Source organism: Betta splendens, chromosome 8 (assembly GCF_900634795.4).
Source record: "Betta splendens chromosome 8, fBetSpl5.4, whole genome shotgun sequence".
Classification (NCBI taxonomy): Eukaryota; Metazoa; Chordata; class Actinopteri; order Anabantiformes; family Osphronemidae; genus Betta; species Betta splendens.
This window is the reverse complement of record NC_040888.2, coordinates 6,815,318-6,832,553: the sequence shown is the minus strand read 5'-3', so window position 1 is coordinate 6,832,553 and position 17,236 is coordinate 6,815,318. Positions and strand designations below refer to the sequence as shown.

At 48.7% G+C, this 17,236-nt stretch overlaps 1 protein-coding gene across 8 annotated transcripts in view; it reads left to right on the top strand.

The window, feature by feature from the left end:
* adgrl1a (adhesion G protein-coupled receptor L1a) overlaps positions 1–17,236 on the top strand; it is a 77,570-nt gene that overhangs the window by 16,445 nt on the left and 43,889 nt on the right. For 5 of the 8 annotated variants that reach the window (XM_055510650.1, XM_055510645.1, XM_055510649.1 and 2 more), the window contains exon 2: positions 16,441–16,607. In XM_055510650.1, the coding sequence (XP_055366625.1) occupies positions 16,538–16,607 (70 nt within the window). In that variant the 5' untranslated portion in view covers positions 16,441–16,537. Of the gene's footprint in view, positions 1–11,462; positions 11,541–14,801; positions 14,996–15,535; positions 16,214–16,440; positions 16,608–17,236 lie in introns of those variants that run through there. The other 3 variants (XM_055510646.1, XM_055510648.1, XM_055510647.1) reach the window with 3 other exon arrangements.

Here is a 17,236-nt window from a genome sequence, read left to right as displayed (position 1 = left end):
CAGGCAAGGATGTGCACCGCAAGGGATGCGAGGGGAGGAGGGAGGGGACAAAATGTGAGGAAGGAGAAAGTAATGGAGGCAGACAAATAGAGACGGCTGAAAGAAAGGCAAGGTGTGCATAGGTGGAAAGGAAGGCGTGTGTGTGAAAGACAGAGAGAGAGAGAGAGAGAGGCTCATTTCTCCAGAGTTGCAGCCTGAGTGTCCTCCCTTAATGGGGTTGCCATGACAACGGTGTATAAGAGAGTCGGGCTCCAGGAGAGTGTGTGGTATATGGATGTGTGTGTGTGTGGATCTGTGTGCACGTGCTCTGCTCCTCAAGTGATTGATTGTCTGTGAGACAATATATTGTGCGATACAATGACACAAGTGCATCTTGGGTATTTTTCGGTAAATAGGTGGCCGGGTGGGATTTTATTTCCATCCCGTGTTGGTCAGGTTGCGTGTCCTTGTATGAATGACACGGGCAGGGAGCGGCTTCTCCGGCTGAGCCGCTGCCCTTCTTCGAGGAGCTAGTGGTTGTGCAGCAGCTTCTGTGCACCCGTCCTGTCCCCCGTGCATCTGGCAGCCATGTTGAGCGGGGTTAGGTGATGTCATACTGATCAGGTGACATTGTTTGGAGAGCCCAGCTGTCAGGGAGCGGAGGCGCTCCCACCGGAGTGCCAATCTGTCATCATTATAATGATGACACGCGTAGCACTGCTAGCAATGTCATCTCTTTGCTGTGCCAAAGCTAACGAGCAGCACCCTAATTGTAAAATTAATTGAAAAACATTTTGATTAAAGACCACCCTCCCGAACCCAGCCATCCTCCATCTTCATCACCCCGTGCCGCCATCTTTCAGTCCCCTTGGTTCTGCCCTTTTGGGTTCCCTTCCAAGGCCAGAACTCCTACGTTCACACGCTATTTCCACGGTCTTTTCCCAAGCTCCGCTCGCATTTGCATCTCTGACCCTCGTCTGTTTTTCTCTGCGCTCTGTTTGTCCTTCAACCTTTGCTAACCCACCATTGCTTTTCCCTAGCCCATCATTTTCTCCTCCCCTCAATATACTCATTTTCCACTATCTGTCACTCTTTCCTATCGTTAGGCAAATTACAACTCTCGATCTCCCTCTTCATCCATCCCTCTCTCCCCTCCTCTTTGTCTTCTCCCATCAGGCTCCCCTCTGTGCTGCTGTCTCTCTTGTCTTTTCTCCTCATGTCTCCATTATTGCCTGTTATACGCCCTCGCTGAGTCTGTGTGTCTGTGTTTGTATGCTGCGGTGGAGTTGTAAGGGAAAAGGAGTTTACAAGGTGGTTGTCCGTGCTCAGCCTTCCCTTTCTACTACACCGCCCCCCCCCCAACCCCCACCCCTTTACCCCGTAGCCTCAGAGACTGGGCTGAGACTTATTCATTCACTCTCTTTGTCCTTCTCCCCTCTCCACCAAAGCTCCAGCGGGAAAGAGCGAGAGAGGAGAGCGATATGGTTAGTGTTCATCTCCGCTGGTCTTTCTCTCGCCTCCCCTCTCATCTTGCGTCTCCTACTGCTGCTCTCATTTCTGATTTCTCCCTTGCGTGGACGGAGGTCCAGTTTATCATCCGGCCACAGAGTCTTGTGCGTTTTGCTTTTACTATGCGTGCGCACGCGCTTCTTTCCGCGCGTCACAGCCTAATAAAGCGGATGACACGTTTGCTGTCGTGGCTCCCTCTGTGCCTGAGAACGTACAGTACAGTAGGTGCAGAATGAGAGTTGCACGGGACAATGGACGACCAGGATAACGTGAGCAGCAGAGCTCATTAATGTCACTTGTTGAAATAATGATATAGACAAGGAGGAGTCATCGATCAACGGCAGCAATCAATAATGGGCCAAATTGATCGGAACAACAGTTTGTCACCATGCACATCGACTACACTGCAGGACACCCGGCTCCCAGGGGAGGGTGTTACTGCCTCACCGCAGGCTACTGTGTTCATTTACTCAGGGGAGAACATAGGCGCAAACATGCCATTCTGATGAATGTCTGTTTTGTGCATAATTAGGTAAACATAGCTCGTAGTCAATATGAGAAAACCTTCATTAATCGAATCTTGGGTGTTAAACAACACGGAAGTTACCCCCAATTCTTCATGTCAGCCGTAGTTCGCCTAAGTTAAAAATCTGAGAAATGAAAATATAGACATGCAAAATAGTATCCTACCCAGCTTTCTGGCTCCCTCTTTACAGTTTTCACAGAGTAGCTGGCAGAAAACTGTAACACCGGGTGGTGTGTTACCATAGAAACGCAGCGTCACAGCTCCTAGGAAGATAACACATTTGGTGTCATTCCCTTCATTGTAATTCCCACATCTACGGGTGGAGCGGGAACAGGTGTGATCAACAGCTTTCTTAAATATTAGAGGGGAGGAGCAAGGGAGTGTTTGGCACCAGGAGGGTTGTTTTTTTTTCTCCCTGAATTTAGATCAAAGCTTTTTCTGGTGCAGTGACGACCTTGGGGAAAGAGCACGAGACATGTCTGAAGCTTTGTCAGCACAAACTGAAATGCAGAGCGGTACAGATGAAGGTACAGTTGCACAGCAGTAGTTGAAGTCTCTAATCTATAACTTCCCACATAGACTGTAGCCTTTTACGGAATGGGCTCCATGTTTTTTTTCAATCCGAAAGTCTCACGACACCAAGTAGATTGAAATGTTGGACAAGATGTTGACTATGTTCCCCTTGACGTGCGCGGGCGTGTGTGTGGGGCTGGCCCAAAGGCAGATCACCAAACAGCTGTGAGTTTGTGCCAGTGAGCAGACATTTGGTCCACTCGACCCGCTCCGCTGGCACGCAGGGTGGGCAGCATTGTCCAAGTCCTCCTCTCAAATCCTCCGTCCATCCGTCCGTCCCCTCTCATTGTCCCCGGGGCAGCGGGCGGCCCCGGCTAAATACTGATCTGCCTGAATGGCCACAGGTGCAGCAGGAGGTCTGTCCCCCTGCCAAACGTTGTGCTTCTGTTTCCTCTGGGCTTATGGGAGGCCTGTGCGGCCCCCCCCTCGCTGCTGGAGGGGATTGGAAAAGCTGCAGATGCGAGTGTTTGATCAGCCTGCCGATACGGGAGGAAAACTGACTCCGCGGCGCGCGAGGGAGGCAGCGAATATGGGAACGACGGAGGAAAAGAAGAGGCCGATGACGACTTTGCGGGTTGAGAATCGGTGACAAGAGTGTCGGTGTTGGTGAGACTTAACGGGGATGGATTGGCACTCGGGTTGTAGGAATGGAGGCTGCAGTGCGCCTGCAGCTGTCCTCGGGGAGCGGTGCTCGGAACGGATCTGTGTGCCAGGGGTATCTTTAGAGGAACACGCTACAGGCGTCCCTTCGGGAGCGCAGAAAGAGGAGGGTACAGACGAGCGCTCCGGTTTCACGTCTCAATCAGGAAAGCTTCGGCAGCGCCTCTCGAGGCTCGAGTAGAAGCTAACGTCCATTTGTAGTGTATTTAAAAGAGAATGCCTGCACTTAAGGGCTTCTTATTGCTTCACGTAGTCGAAGTGAGACAGGGAGCGAAAGTAGATACATGCGTAAAAGCCTCAGTACACTCAGAGACTGACACATAGCACAGCAAATCCCCCTCTCTCTCTCTTTCCCTCGCTCTCTGGATGCCCTTGCTTTCTCATTCGCTTTATGTCTCCCAGGACAGTGCTCAGAAATGTTGAAATGGGGCCTAACCCATGAGGCAATGAGGGGGAGTCATTTAAGATAAGTTAAACAAGGGCATTTAGATTTTAAAGGGCCATAATCTTCAAAAAGCGGTGCTTTAAAATCAATTGACAAGACATATAAAAGGTAAAGACAGATTGAGAGGAGACGGTTTAGCTGTTAAGAGTTGAGTGACTTGTTTTTATGAATGGCCGTGATTAATTGAACGCCACCGACACTTGTTTTGTGTTTGCCTTTCGCTTTTGCACACGTCTGTGTCTTAACGTGTGGGCCTATGTGTTTACGTGCATGTGTGTGTGTGCGTGTGTGTGTGCATGTGCGCGTGTGTGTGCGTGTGTGTGTGCGTGTGTGGGTGTGTGCGTGCGTGTGTGCGTGCGTGCGTGCGTGCGTGTGTGTGTGCGCGCGCTTGCGGGGCGGCGCAGGTGGGCTGGATCGCTATCGAGAGCAGCACTGAGCCAGTGATTCAGCCTGCACAGTTTGGGCTGGAGTCCAATCGGGGCCCTGGCTGTGATGTCACAGTAACAGAGCTGTGTGGTTCATGGGAGCTGGGAGGGGCGAACGCCACAAATCACATTGGACCTCTGTGCTGACAATCCCGGCTCGTTGGGCCACAGAGCATAGCTATGTGGGCATGGGCAGATTGCACTGTATGATGAGGCACTTACCCACATCGGGTAGGCGATGACAGCAACAGTTATGTAGAGCAATGACAGACTGTATCCGGTTTGACCGACTGCTCTTTTAAATTGAACGTGATTAATATTTAAAGGCTCTCCCCTCTATTTGAACGTCTCTATCACAATAAACAGCCTCGCCGAGCACAGGGTGAGGCTCCAGCACCCAGTGACTCACCCTGGCCAGGAGCTGGGGTGGAAGCGTTCCCGGCTTTCACACCAGTAACGGTGAGCAGGCCGGAGGGGCGGCGGATGGCGGGGTGTCAGCGAGGAGGAAGTCACAGGAGAATGGCTGTCACTACCGAACGGCCTTCTACTGGGTATCAGAGGGTGAAACGGGACAGGCTGGCAAGAGAGAGTCTCTGGGAGAGTTGACCTTAAAAAGCTTCACAGCACCACATATTGCTGTAACACGCAGGTCTGTGAATATTTCATCAGCCCTTAAGCGAGTTGTAGAATATAGAAGGTCTGCAATAGTTTTTGAGCTATAGTAGTTTTATAGTGGTATACTGTGAAGTCAGATATTATGTCTGCATGTATAGAAATGGGGCTTTATGTGCCAGCACAGTGTTTACTAGCCTAGAGTATTAATGCAGATCCCTTCATTGGGATGTACAGTAGCATGGGTGGAGGAGGAGGCACAGACGACGCCTTCTGAAACCTTTCTTTTTCTTTCTGGCGTTTATCTGATCAGCGGAGCAACCGGCTAGGCTCTCAGCATGGAATTTAATATCAAATCCAGGCCACGAGCCGTGTTCGGTGATCATGTCGAAGATTAACATCGATGGAAGCATGTAGCGGGGGCAAACAAACGCAGCGTCACCACATCAGCACATGCGACGAAGCGGCGACGAGCTGGACTTTATGCTTCACACAGAGAACGAGAGAGAGAGAGAGAGAGAGAATTCAAATGAGAGAGGTATAAAAAAATAAATAGGTGGGAGCAATCATGCAGAGGGAGACAAATCTGAGGGCCTAGCACTGAGGTGAAGGAGGTGGCAGGTGTACAAACCTGTGAGACTGTGTGTGTGTGTGTGTGTGTGTGTGTGTGTGTGTGTGTGTGTGTGTGTGTGTGTGTGTGTGTGTGTGTGTGTGTGTGTGTGTGTGTGTGTGTGTGTGTGTGTGTGTGTCGCCCTGGTGACTTTAGGTGTTATCTTCTTAGCTTTCAGACGTGACAGTGAGATAATTAGAAATGTTAACACTCGCCCGAGCTTTTTACGTCTATGAATTCTCTGTTTCTTTCTCTCTCTCTCACTCTCCCTCTCTCTCTCTCTCTCGTTTTGATCTTAAAGCTTGACAACGAAGTGGAGCACAATTAACATCAGTGTCAGTATCTGTGGAAATAATTGTTCATTTTAATTTTAATTTTGCATGCAAGTTTAGTCTTTTACTGTTGCAAATTTGTTAATTCGCTGTATTAGTGTGATTTTAATCAGACTATATTAAAAGGCGACCGTGGAAAAGGTGAAAATGTTATTAAGCATTAACACCATGTGTGGCTTGATTAATCAGTCGGTAGGAAAAAAAAAATCAAGAAATAGTAATTGCTTTCTTGGATATATGCTCAGACAATAGAGATCTATTTTCGAGACAGTCAACAAACAGCGCGGTTTACTGAAGCAGTGTGGGGACACTTGAAATTCTGACAAATGTCTTGGCTCAAGGAAAGAGAGCGAGAGGCACGGGGAGACATGCTCACTGGAGTGTCTCGCATAGAGAAATGAAAAGTGACAGGAAGCCGACAGAGGTATGACAGCCCTGTTTGTCCTTTACTGGATGATCAACACGTGTTGCGCGGACGCGGGGCCTCGGAGGTGGTCACGGGGCAGCTGATACAGAAGGTTCCACGCTCCGCTGGAATCCCCTCGCCTTTATATTACCGCCCTAATTCAGTTTACTCAGCTAGCGGCATAAGCTGCGGAGCAGTGTGTGAACACTGGCGATAATGAAACTGCACACCGTCGACATCATTAAAGATAATCTTGGCTCATTTTGTGCTGGGGCACATTATCCCAGGAATAAGCCGTGAACAACAGGAAGAGCTAATTTCGCCAGAGCGGGGCCCGTGCACACCTTGCTGCTATAATTTTATTCAGTCCCCACTGTTCTCCACATCTGCAGTCCTCAGCTGGACGAATGAATGAGCACTATAAGTTGATCGGCACAGAACAGATCCCAGGTCAAGGCAGAGGCTTGTCTGAAGGCGTCTCCAGCGTGTGTCTAATTGAGCGCTTGTAGTTAATTGTTTGTGCGTGGGAGGGAGAAATCAATCTGTTTTCTCACTGCCATGACTTCTAGGCCCTGGGGTGAGAGAGTGGAGTTGGCAGACACACACACACACACACACACACACACACACACACACACACACACACACACACACACACACACACACTCAATCCCCTCTGCCAAAATACCCCAAACTATGCCTCGCAAGCACAAACACACACCAACACGTGCATGCAGACCCCGCACCCTCCCTCCGCTGAAACACGGGCACGCGCACGTGCACGCTCGCTCCTCAGAGGGAGAGAGAGGCTGCGCACGAGGGGTGATTGAGTCAGGGTAAAGTCAGATCCATCTATCGATCGGCCGCTTGCTGGGAGAGGAGTCGGGAACGTGAGACCCACACAGGTCAGGGGACGAGAGACTGTGAGATAGAGGGAGAGAGAGAGAGACGTAGCGTTCCCCCTCACTCCCTTCTTCTTTGAATGCGAAGCGCTGACATGGATATTCAGAGTTCACAAAGCACTGCTTAGCGTCATAAACGCTGGGAAAAATGCCTTCCAATTTGTAACTTGGGTCAGTGCCACATGTGACATGGGGGGGAGAGAGAGGTAGGCTAAATGCGGCTAATTGTTATCCTTATCTTTTTATCTGTATCCTGTGCTATAGATTATTCCGCACTTAAGGCACAATATATATATAATTAAGCTACACTGAGCCACCATGTCAATTAACATATAAATGTATTCGCTTCAAATAATGAATTAATTTGCATATTCAACTAATCAGCTCATTTGCATGTGTTTAGTTGTCTTTAAGGATGTTTCAGTTTATGACTGAGCGCGGCTGTCAGTGAGTGCAGATTTGCATTTTAAATATTTCATTATGTCGGAGAAAACGGCTTCCTTCAACGCACCGGTCCCCCCTGCAGAGCCAAAACAGTTGTGCTGGTTTAGGGGGAATTTGCAGCAATCAATAATTTACTTTTTCCTTTCAAAGGGATCAGAGCAGCAACTCACTTCTGATTCCATTTGAGCCACCAACGCCCGTTTCCCATTGGTTCTTAGCAGCTGGTGGAATGCGTGTAAGCCTCCCTTGATTGGCTGAGTTATTTATTTTCAGCCAGTCAAAAACTCCTCCATTATTGATGAGAATGAAGCAAACTGGGATCTGATGATGAGATGTGAAAGCCGAACGAGCGCTGCAGAGGGATGGAGCGAGCATCGGGATACAAAGCAGGCGGGCCGGGGTTTACGGAGGGGTTGAAGAGCGATGCGGAGAGAGGAGGCGCCTGCTGCTGCTGCTGCTATCCTTCAGCTGGATAGCAGCAGCAGGCGCCATGAGATATCTGTTGATTCATCTCTCTTTATGCTCTCGCTTTTCTCCCTCCACTGAAGCTTTTTGCCCGAACAAAGGCAGACAGAGGGAGTGATTCAGAGTGACCAGACGCCAGAGACTCCCAGAACATAGGGGGGAAAAAGGTCAAATGAAACAAGAGGCTCCATGGAGACCACGGGCCAGAGCAAAATGTGTCGATGAACTAATGTCCTCAGTCATCTGGGCATCTGACAGAAGGCAATGGAAGGGAGAAGGGTGGTAAATAAATACAGGGTGAAACAGAGGCTTAACCACAATCTAACAATAGCAAAATGTGGTAGTTTTCAGCCTGAGAGCATTATTCGTGAAGGTGGTTGGCACAGACCCTCTGGATGCTCTCCATGCTTTAATGGGCGCTCACCTGGTGTGGATCCCAGCAAAGCGTTTCCAGCCCAGCACTGCTGGTAATTAAGGGAAGCAGGCAGTGGAAAGCGGCACCTGTTACGCCCTGACTGACGGAGGCCTCGAGCTCTGGGCTCTGGGCTGCGAACAATCAGACCACGGGCACCTCCCGTAACCCTCCCCTGGGACGGCACAGTCGGAACGCGAGCACTGGCGCCGTCGCAAAGAGGTAGCGGATACAAAGACGGAGCGATACTACAGTTATTTTAGTATCAGTAGCAGCTCTGCACATAGCTCAGGGCTCTTCGTGGCTCTGATTGTTATTTCCAGCGAATGTGCATGATAGTGTCAAACATTTGCCTTCCCTGTTCTAAGGCAGTTGAGCATGAGACAAATGCGCAGACTGCTGGGTGATGAAGCCATTATTGAGCTTGAATGTGTCAAAGGTATTTATTTTTTTTTGCCTCTCCTGCTCAGAATTTCTCTGTCGTCGATATAATGCCTCAAATTAGATATCAATAAAGCAAGAAATGGGTTTCCTCACGGAGCTCATATTGACCAAACACTGGCTTTAGCCCGCGTTCGTGCATGTTTAGTGTTGTGTGCACGCTCAGTTAGCGGGGGGGCAGTTGACCAAGGTGGACAGAGACAGGAAGTGAGTGACAGCCACGTTTTAAAATTGGGCCATGTCTGCTAGGCCTGCTGTGTCAGAATCTCCTGATGCCCACTCTGCCATCCTAAAGCTGGATAACCTTGGCAGGCAGATTGGGGTCACTACTATCAAATTAGATACATCACTCACACACACACACACATGCACACACAGACGCACAACACAAATCACTCAGACATGCATTAGAAATCGGACAGAAGCATGTTTGCGTCCACGTACGCTGGCCATGACCCGCCCATTGTGCTCCTGCTGAGTGGAGCTGACCTGTCTGGATAGTGCAGGTATAGAGAGCACGGGGAAACAATGCTGTTTGGAATTGCAGAATATGTTCTAAACTGCTTACTCTGCTGTCCGAGTGTTATTATGAGAGAAGGCACCGTGACAATTCAAATCCAGACTCTACTCTGGTTGTGGATTTAATTAATGTATACATTTAAAGGCTACAGTACAAGGAGTTTTTGCTCAGAATCCAGAAACCTCCAGCCTTTTTTGTACATTGGACTTATTGCTACACACACTACATCTCACTGTAAGCTATTGTCAGCAGAAGTGAATCTTAGCACAGTGGCCTTCAATAAACTAACTGTACATCTGGTGGTGTTGGATCTGTTTTGGGGGCTATAACAAGCGAAGCTGAGCCAAAACCAACACTTGGAGACGCTGGAATTAGCTGAAGGTGCCGCTGACACAAAAGATGGAGGCTTCCATTGTGCGGGTCTCACCGATGTGATGAAAAGAATGTCAACCTATTTTTAAATGTCACTGTCTTTTTGTTCTGAATCCCCGCTCCACTTTGTGCCACAGATCTAAACTGGGTCAACGTCACATGTGGTGCCCTGGTGGGCTCTGCATGTGTGTGTGTGTGTGTGTGTGTGTGTGTGTGTACATGCTTCAAGCCACGATCCCATGCGTCTTGCCATATAGTAAACACACACCAACACTGGGGTGCTACAGTTTGCTTCCAGCGAATCCCGAAGGTAGTCGGTGAAATTAATAACTCATTCTTTTCCAAATGTAATAATTGTCTGTCATCCCCAATTAGCTGGAAGTCCGCATTACGTGCAGTGTGGACGGGGCCTATTATGTGCTCATCCGTTTTATACAGTTATTGCTTTGGTGTTCTGTAGAGCAACAGCCAGGCTGGGGGTTGCCCTGCTAAAGCCAACAGATTAATAGACACTGATAATGACGCACACAACTCACAGCGCTGGTGTCTTTAATGAAGATGGATCTAGCAGCGCCCAGCGGTGCGCGGGCTCTCGGGGTGGCAGCCTGCCAGTCACAGCCAAGCGACATCTGGGAACAGCTCGATGCGAGGGGGCGGGAGGGAGCGCGCTTCACCAGCGAACGCAATTTCATAACATTATCATGCTATATCGTAACCCATTGTTGGTGGCTGGTAAGATTAATGCCGGGGCCCGACAGTTATCACTCTTGTTGTTTAGACTTAATGGTCGCGGTGAATTATTCATTTCCTCCAATTGATTTGCGACGCAGTTCGCGCTGGCGAAGTTGACAGCGCAGGTTGACTGATAGAGTGTATCTAATTTGACTGTCAGGTTAGGAAGCGTGGAGGGATGAAGTGGAATGCGTGAGATAAGTCAAACCCTCGACACAAACGATGGCACGGATGGCGCTGCCCAGCGTTCCACATTTGTTTTCACAGCTTTTTGTGGTTGAATCCAAGATTTGAGGGCTCCACAAATTGTTTCTAACGTTGCCTCTCGTTAGCGATCGGTGAATCGGGCGCATCCCTGAAAGAGATTAGAGCCCATTACAGTGGGAGTTGGTGTGAGACGACAGGTGGGCGCTGAGGTCACGTCCCCTGGCAACTGTGGTGGGCACCGCGGAGCAAACAATGATGGCTGGTGACATTGCCTCCTGTTGCATCAGTATTAATGAACAGTGACAAGCCCTCCGCCGGCCCAATAAATCACAGGAAACCAGGCTGGGAAGATGCTCTCTGTGCTGTGCGTTGTCAGGGCTGACGAACAGACTGACGGCGGTGGGTGGGAGGGGGGAGTCATCGCCATCGCTCGTGTACACGCAGGACTCTTATCGCACGCGGCGAAACCTTCCCCGTCAGTCGTGCGCCGCCGATTAGGCCGCGCGGCCGTCACTCCGGAATCCCGGGCTGCTCTCGGAGGCGGGAGGCTTTTCTGAGAACGGCCACTGTTTGGTTAAAGTGTGGGGCTCTGGAGACGAGACGCCGTGGGTTGGGGTTTGTAGAAAGTTGCAAATGAGAGCGGATGCCGGAGCAGAAAAAAGCAGTACAAGAGTGTCTATTGAATAAAGTGAGGGGGGCTCTCTCGCTCCCCCTCCTTCCTTTTTGCTGTTACCTTTCGACAGCCACACTAGCGCTGTTTGATATCCCTCCACTGTGTTCTGCAGCTCTGCAGATTCCCTTGTCTCATTTGCATTCCCTTAAAGCATGCTTCCATTAAAGTCTCCCCCTGTTTTTCTCTCCTCCCTCTTCCCTTCTCTTTCTCCAAATAGGTTTTTTTCCCCTCCCTGGGTTGCTGTTTTGGAGGGAGCCTTATTCCCTGTTGACTACACAGCCTATCCCCGCTCTCCGTGAGTCAGTAATCAAACACATTGGCCCTAATACACAGGCCATTACAAGAGCTCTGATGTTCCATCTGCACACAGCCGGCACAATGGTGTCATTATATAAACAGCCCTGCTTCTGCAGCCACAGATACTACCACACCAGAGCGCCGGCCTTAACTGACCCAGCCCAGTAAATGGAGAAGTGTCGGGATGATCTGACCTGAATGTGCTTGTGTAGTGACTGCTTTCTTAACAACATTATCCGTCCTGAAGGAATGAATGCTCCAGTGTTAACATTACAGTTGGCTATCAGTTCTCACTATGGCCAGGACCGTGGCTGCTGAGCATCAGGGCAAACGTAATAGAATCATGTTGTTGTGAAGGAATAATATCTAATGCTATTATGTTGTCTTTGCCAGCGATAGCCTGGGATTAAGGAGATTAGCGATAGGCCCAACTGGAAGATAACAATGGGGGGTGATTTATTCAAGCTGGTCCGGTAGAATATTTTTCTGCGAAAACGATTCAGTTTTGTTGTGACAACTGTTAAGTGTGAAGAGAGAGAGGGCTTAGCAATTTGTGGAATTTATATTTAACCAGTATTTCTGTTGTTCTGATACTCATAGATAAGCAAGTCAGATCTTTGCCGCCGATGTGACCGAGCCTTAATCAAAGTGATACGATTCCGAGTTCCGCTCCAAATCATCGCTTTGGTTAATTTGAATAATCATTGAATTAAATTCCACATTTTCATACCTCAGCATCCTGAATGGCAGGTTGACAGTGAAAACACAGCCTCCCACTCAGCGAAGCTCACTCACAGATGGCGACGGTAATGATATTTCATGGTATGTCTGTTACGTTTCCAAAGGAAAAGTAGGATAATTATATTCACTTTGGCGAGTGATTAGTTTTATGGAGGTGAAGAAGTAATTAATGAATTCTATCTCATCATCATTTATTGTTACACTTCCTTGTATTGCTCCCACTTGCCCAACTCCAGAGACTGGGGAAGAGTATGGGCTGTGACAAAGCTTCAGCGCCGATGAGTGAGTTGGGGAATTACTTAGAGGCCTCCAGGCGAAACATACGCTTTTTGCCGTTCTCTGCAGTCTCATCAAACTCTAATACTACATGGCTGGCCTTCACTAAGTCTAGTGATACTTTCCATAGAAATAAAGTGCCTGTCTCAGTCCTGACACGAACCAAATCCCAAGAGCGTTGGATAAAAAATATAGCTGTTTTCAATTTATTCCAATTTGAGTGGATGTTGGATGTTTGCTTGAATTGAATTTTTACTTGATTACAAATATTTAATGCAGCAGTTTGCATCACTTTCTGATTTGTAAGTGAGACGTGATTTGCCATTCAGGTTCGCGTGCTCGACTGTGTTGGTTGCTAGGAGGCAATCATTTCCTTCATAGCGGGAGCTTTGCCGGCTGAACCAACTATTTGTTATTGAAGCATCCGAAGCATAAACATCCAACCGCATGGGAAACGCCGCCGCTTCCATCCAAGGTGCAAGGACGCCGATTTGCATGAAGAAGCTGCGCGTTATAATTTATGGGGGAATCTTTAAATCAATCACGGGCCTTTTCCAAAATGAATGCGTCGGCGTGCTCGCTCGGCATTCTGGTCGCTCATTGTGTGCGTGATTTCTACTTGTTCATACAACATGCCTCGGCCAGAAATGTATTGAAATGCTAAACTCGGTGTTGGCGCGAGCGACGCGGGAAGGCGATTGTTTAAATCTCCAAACGTTTCAAGCTGCAGTCTCGGTCTAATCACTGCACAACACTCGTAAGTGTCTTCCCCACCTTTGTTTCAGATTCCCCTCGTTGAGAGAAAAACAGTTGAGCCTGGAGCTATTGCAGTTGTGAGAGTTGGACCCACTTTTCTAATTATGCAGAAGAAGAAAAAAAAAGAAGCAGTCAACATAAACTCTTTGTTCTCCCTTGTTTTAATTCTGGTTGGGTAATGTTCCTAAGCGGCTCTTTCTTTTCCACAGACATGATTTGCGTGATAGGGTAAACATGAATGGCTCTCATGACAGACACACGCAGCCTTTAACAGCCCCCACCCCACCACCACCACCCCACCCTGTGCAAAAAGGACTTGTGGCACCGCGTTGTTGATGAGCGGGTCCGCTAAACCAAACGGATTCTAATGATCATGGTGATTATCGTAATGATCCAATAGAAGTGGATAATGAGGTTATTTGCTTTGGATCAAGGCAGCCGGTAAATTAATAGCTGAAGAAACAGAGGGTTGCTTTTGCGAGAAACGAGATGACAGAGCTGCGTGCTCAAGTGCAACTCCGCCGCCGCCCCCGCCGGCATCGGCTTCCGGAGCTTGAAGCTTGAGGCGCGCCTTTGTGTTGGCACAGCTGACTATCGCCCCCTGTTCCTTCTGTCACGCCCGTTGTCCTCACCTTTTCACCGGGGCAGCGTTATTGCCATCCCTTCTCCCATTTTGAGGGCTCTGGTCTCACAGGGATATGATGTTCCGCCCTATTAGGAGAGAAGCAGTGATGATAATAATGGTGGATGTGATCAGTGCAAAAGGTCATTCTCTGGCCCCAGGCACGTAACATCCTCCAAGAAGGGAGAGCACGGAGGGTGAGGACACCCATCCACAGACTCCTAACCTCCCTCCACCCAGAGGCAGACTGACTCATAGACAGGCAGAAGAAAGACTTTCTCCTTAGCCATCACTTCCTGCTTTCCTATTATTCCTTTGCAGTTCTCATTTTGCTTTTTTCAGCAGTTTCCCACTTTATAGTCTTGATGCAGAACATCATCCTTGTTTCACTTCATTTCTGCGTTGATTAATTACTCGGAATGTTTGATGCTTCCTGTCCTTTGAGTTTATTGTTCGTCCAGTTCTTTGTCCTGTCTCTTCTTCATTTCCTTTTTTCTCCCATCTTCCTCCTGTTTTTCCTTTCTACCCTATTGCAGCCGAGCATTGCGTAACGCTAGATTTCGTTTTTGCCAGAAAACTATAATCCACCCTTTATCCACCCTGCACTTTTCTGTCCTCCCTTACCTCAGTCCCCAATCCTCCCTCCCTCCCTCGTTTCCCCAGCTACCCTTGTCTTTTGAGACCAAGCGAAGGCTTTTGTCGAACAGACAGAGATATAGTTAAAAGCGACAAAAGGAAAAGACAGATTTCTCTTATTAAACTACTAAAGTTGGGGGGGGGGGGGGGTTAGGCCTGTCACTGCACAGGAGGGGATGACTTTCATTAATAACACAGCAGCACAGTTTAACAGGGGGGTCATGAGGGACAGTGCAGCAGCCAGGCCTTCTCCACTACTACATTACATGTCTATGGCTTTGTTTCCTGTTCCTCTACTCGTCTCTCTGCCTCCCTGGAAGCATGTCCTTTTCTCTCAGCTGCCGGCCGATGAGGGTGGTCTCCAAACTCAGACTAAGGCTACACCAGTGCAGATGTGGTGCGATATTGCGAGAGCAGCTGCTGTGAGCGTGCTTTGTACTTTATGTTCTGCCTTCATTCTTTCTCATGCGTCACTGTTTGAACCCCCCCCTCCCGCCCGCCTTCCCTCTCGCTCCGTCCTGCTCGTACTTTACGACATCCAACATACTAATCCACATAGTGACACCCAGGCGGGTCGATGACTGCGGGCCAGCCATAGCCACTGGGGAGGAGGGTAAATATCAGAGAAGGTCAGGAAGAGGAGGGGCTGGAAAGGTGGAGAGGAAACCAAATTCGCAATGATGATGAAGAAAGCGGGTGAAGCCACCCAGTCAGCTGGGACCAACCACCTTCAGCGAGTTTGTTGATGTGTATGTTCTTAATATATAAAGATAAAAGATGATCACATCCACCCATTACAGTATTATTATATGGTAAAAATTACAGTTATATAGCTTTACAACACTAGTAAAACACATTATACTATTGATGCTTTATCTTATTTCAAATTCAACAATTCTTTTAACAGTTCTCTATCTTTTTATGCTTCGGCCTGGCATCTGCCACTTTTGGAAGGATTAGGCGCTTACTATGCCTCTGGCAATTTATGAAGTGTTTTTTGTTTTAATTACAGTCAAATTAAAACATGCACAAGAAGGCTAGAGAACAAAGGCGGTCCCGATCTCAACACCGCTACCCATCCAAAAAAAAATAATAATAAGTAGCGTGCACAAACAGACACAGTTCAATCGGCCCAATCAGCAACCTTAGCAAGGATGAGCACCGTCTCTCCACCATTCGCTGTCTCCGAGCCCCTGGAGGAGCAGAGCAGAGCTCTACTGTCAGACTGAGAGCTAAAGCTCCAGATTGTGATTTATTTCATTAGGCAAATGAGATGTGTGAGCCCTACAGCGCCGCTGACTGAGTCACCACCTTTCGCTGCCTCGCTTTGTGTGCGTGCTCATAAAAAAGAAAGAGAAAAACAGGAGACATGTATTTTTTCGCCTTCTGAATATAGCTCTGTTAACAGCCCCAAAACATATGTAGCATGTCTGGTTCAATCAAGCGTTCAAATGCTGTAGAGTGATGAGCTGGTAGCGGCAACAGCTGTTGCCACACTGTCCTGCACAAAATGGCCTCAGATTTCTTGCTGGGATCGTTCTACCTGACCACCAGAGGGGGAGCCTCTCTCCTCTCCTCCTCTCCTCCCTCCTCTCCTCCCTCCTCTCCATTGATGTAACATTTAGTATGCTATGCAAGCGGTGAGTCACTCGGCACGTTGTGCAGAGTTATTATCACATACTCCGGTGATGAATGCGGAATAAATTAGTCAACACTGTCGATTTCAAATGTCATACTGAGAATGGAGAGAAACAGAACAATGGCATCGTTCCTATTTTAGCACATCTGAACTACTGTATGCACATACATTTATATACTGTAGACACATTTTATAGGGTGTCTTCTTTCTTTTCCTCTTTGTGTCAAGGTTCACCCGCAGGGAGGCCTAAGCTGAGGACGTGCCTGTTGACCACCTCTACGCTTCAGCTTGGTCCCTTCCACCCCCCCCCCCTTCAGCCTCCGACATGGCTTTTGCAGTCTGGATCATCTTCACCTGCTCTGTAGCTTTCAGCAACGTTGCTCCATCCTCCCAAGGTGGGTGATGACAATAAGAACGTTGAAATTCCTTGTATGACGGAATTTATTCATGCACATTTTGTGTAATAAGTCTCATTTTGCCACGGTTCACTGGTCCTGGCTTCACTGTGCCCTGTAACTGGCCTGGCCGGGTTATTGCAAATGAGTATGAAATATTTATTTGTCAGCAGTTTCATTAGGTGGTTGTAACTGTGCTCATTTGGTGGCCGGGCTACAAACGCTGCACTTGATGAACCAAACTGTTTCCAGGAGACGGAGCGAGAGAGGGAGAGAGAGAGAGAGAGTGCGAACGAGGGCGTATGTGTGAATGTCAATAAAAATTTCTTGTCATCCTGATGTTAGCTGGAGCGTGGCGAGACTGTGAGGGGGAATCTGTGCATGTAATGGGGCCATATGTGTGACCTCCTTGAATGTCCCGTGTACCATGAGCGATCTCGTTTTGTACCCGCGTGCGTTTGTATGCGAGCCTGGCAGCCGGTGACCTGGTTGGGCCGAAGTAGCGCTGGAGGGCGACGGAGTTGGAAGGTGTGCAGGAGGGGAGGGGGGGTAAGGAGGGGCGGTCGGGTGTCCTGCTAGTGGCCTGCCACGCAGACAGCAGCACACCATCTGCTCCACGCTCGCCGTCA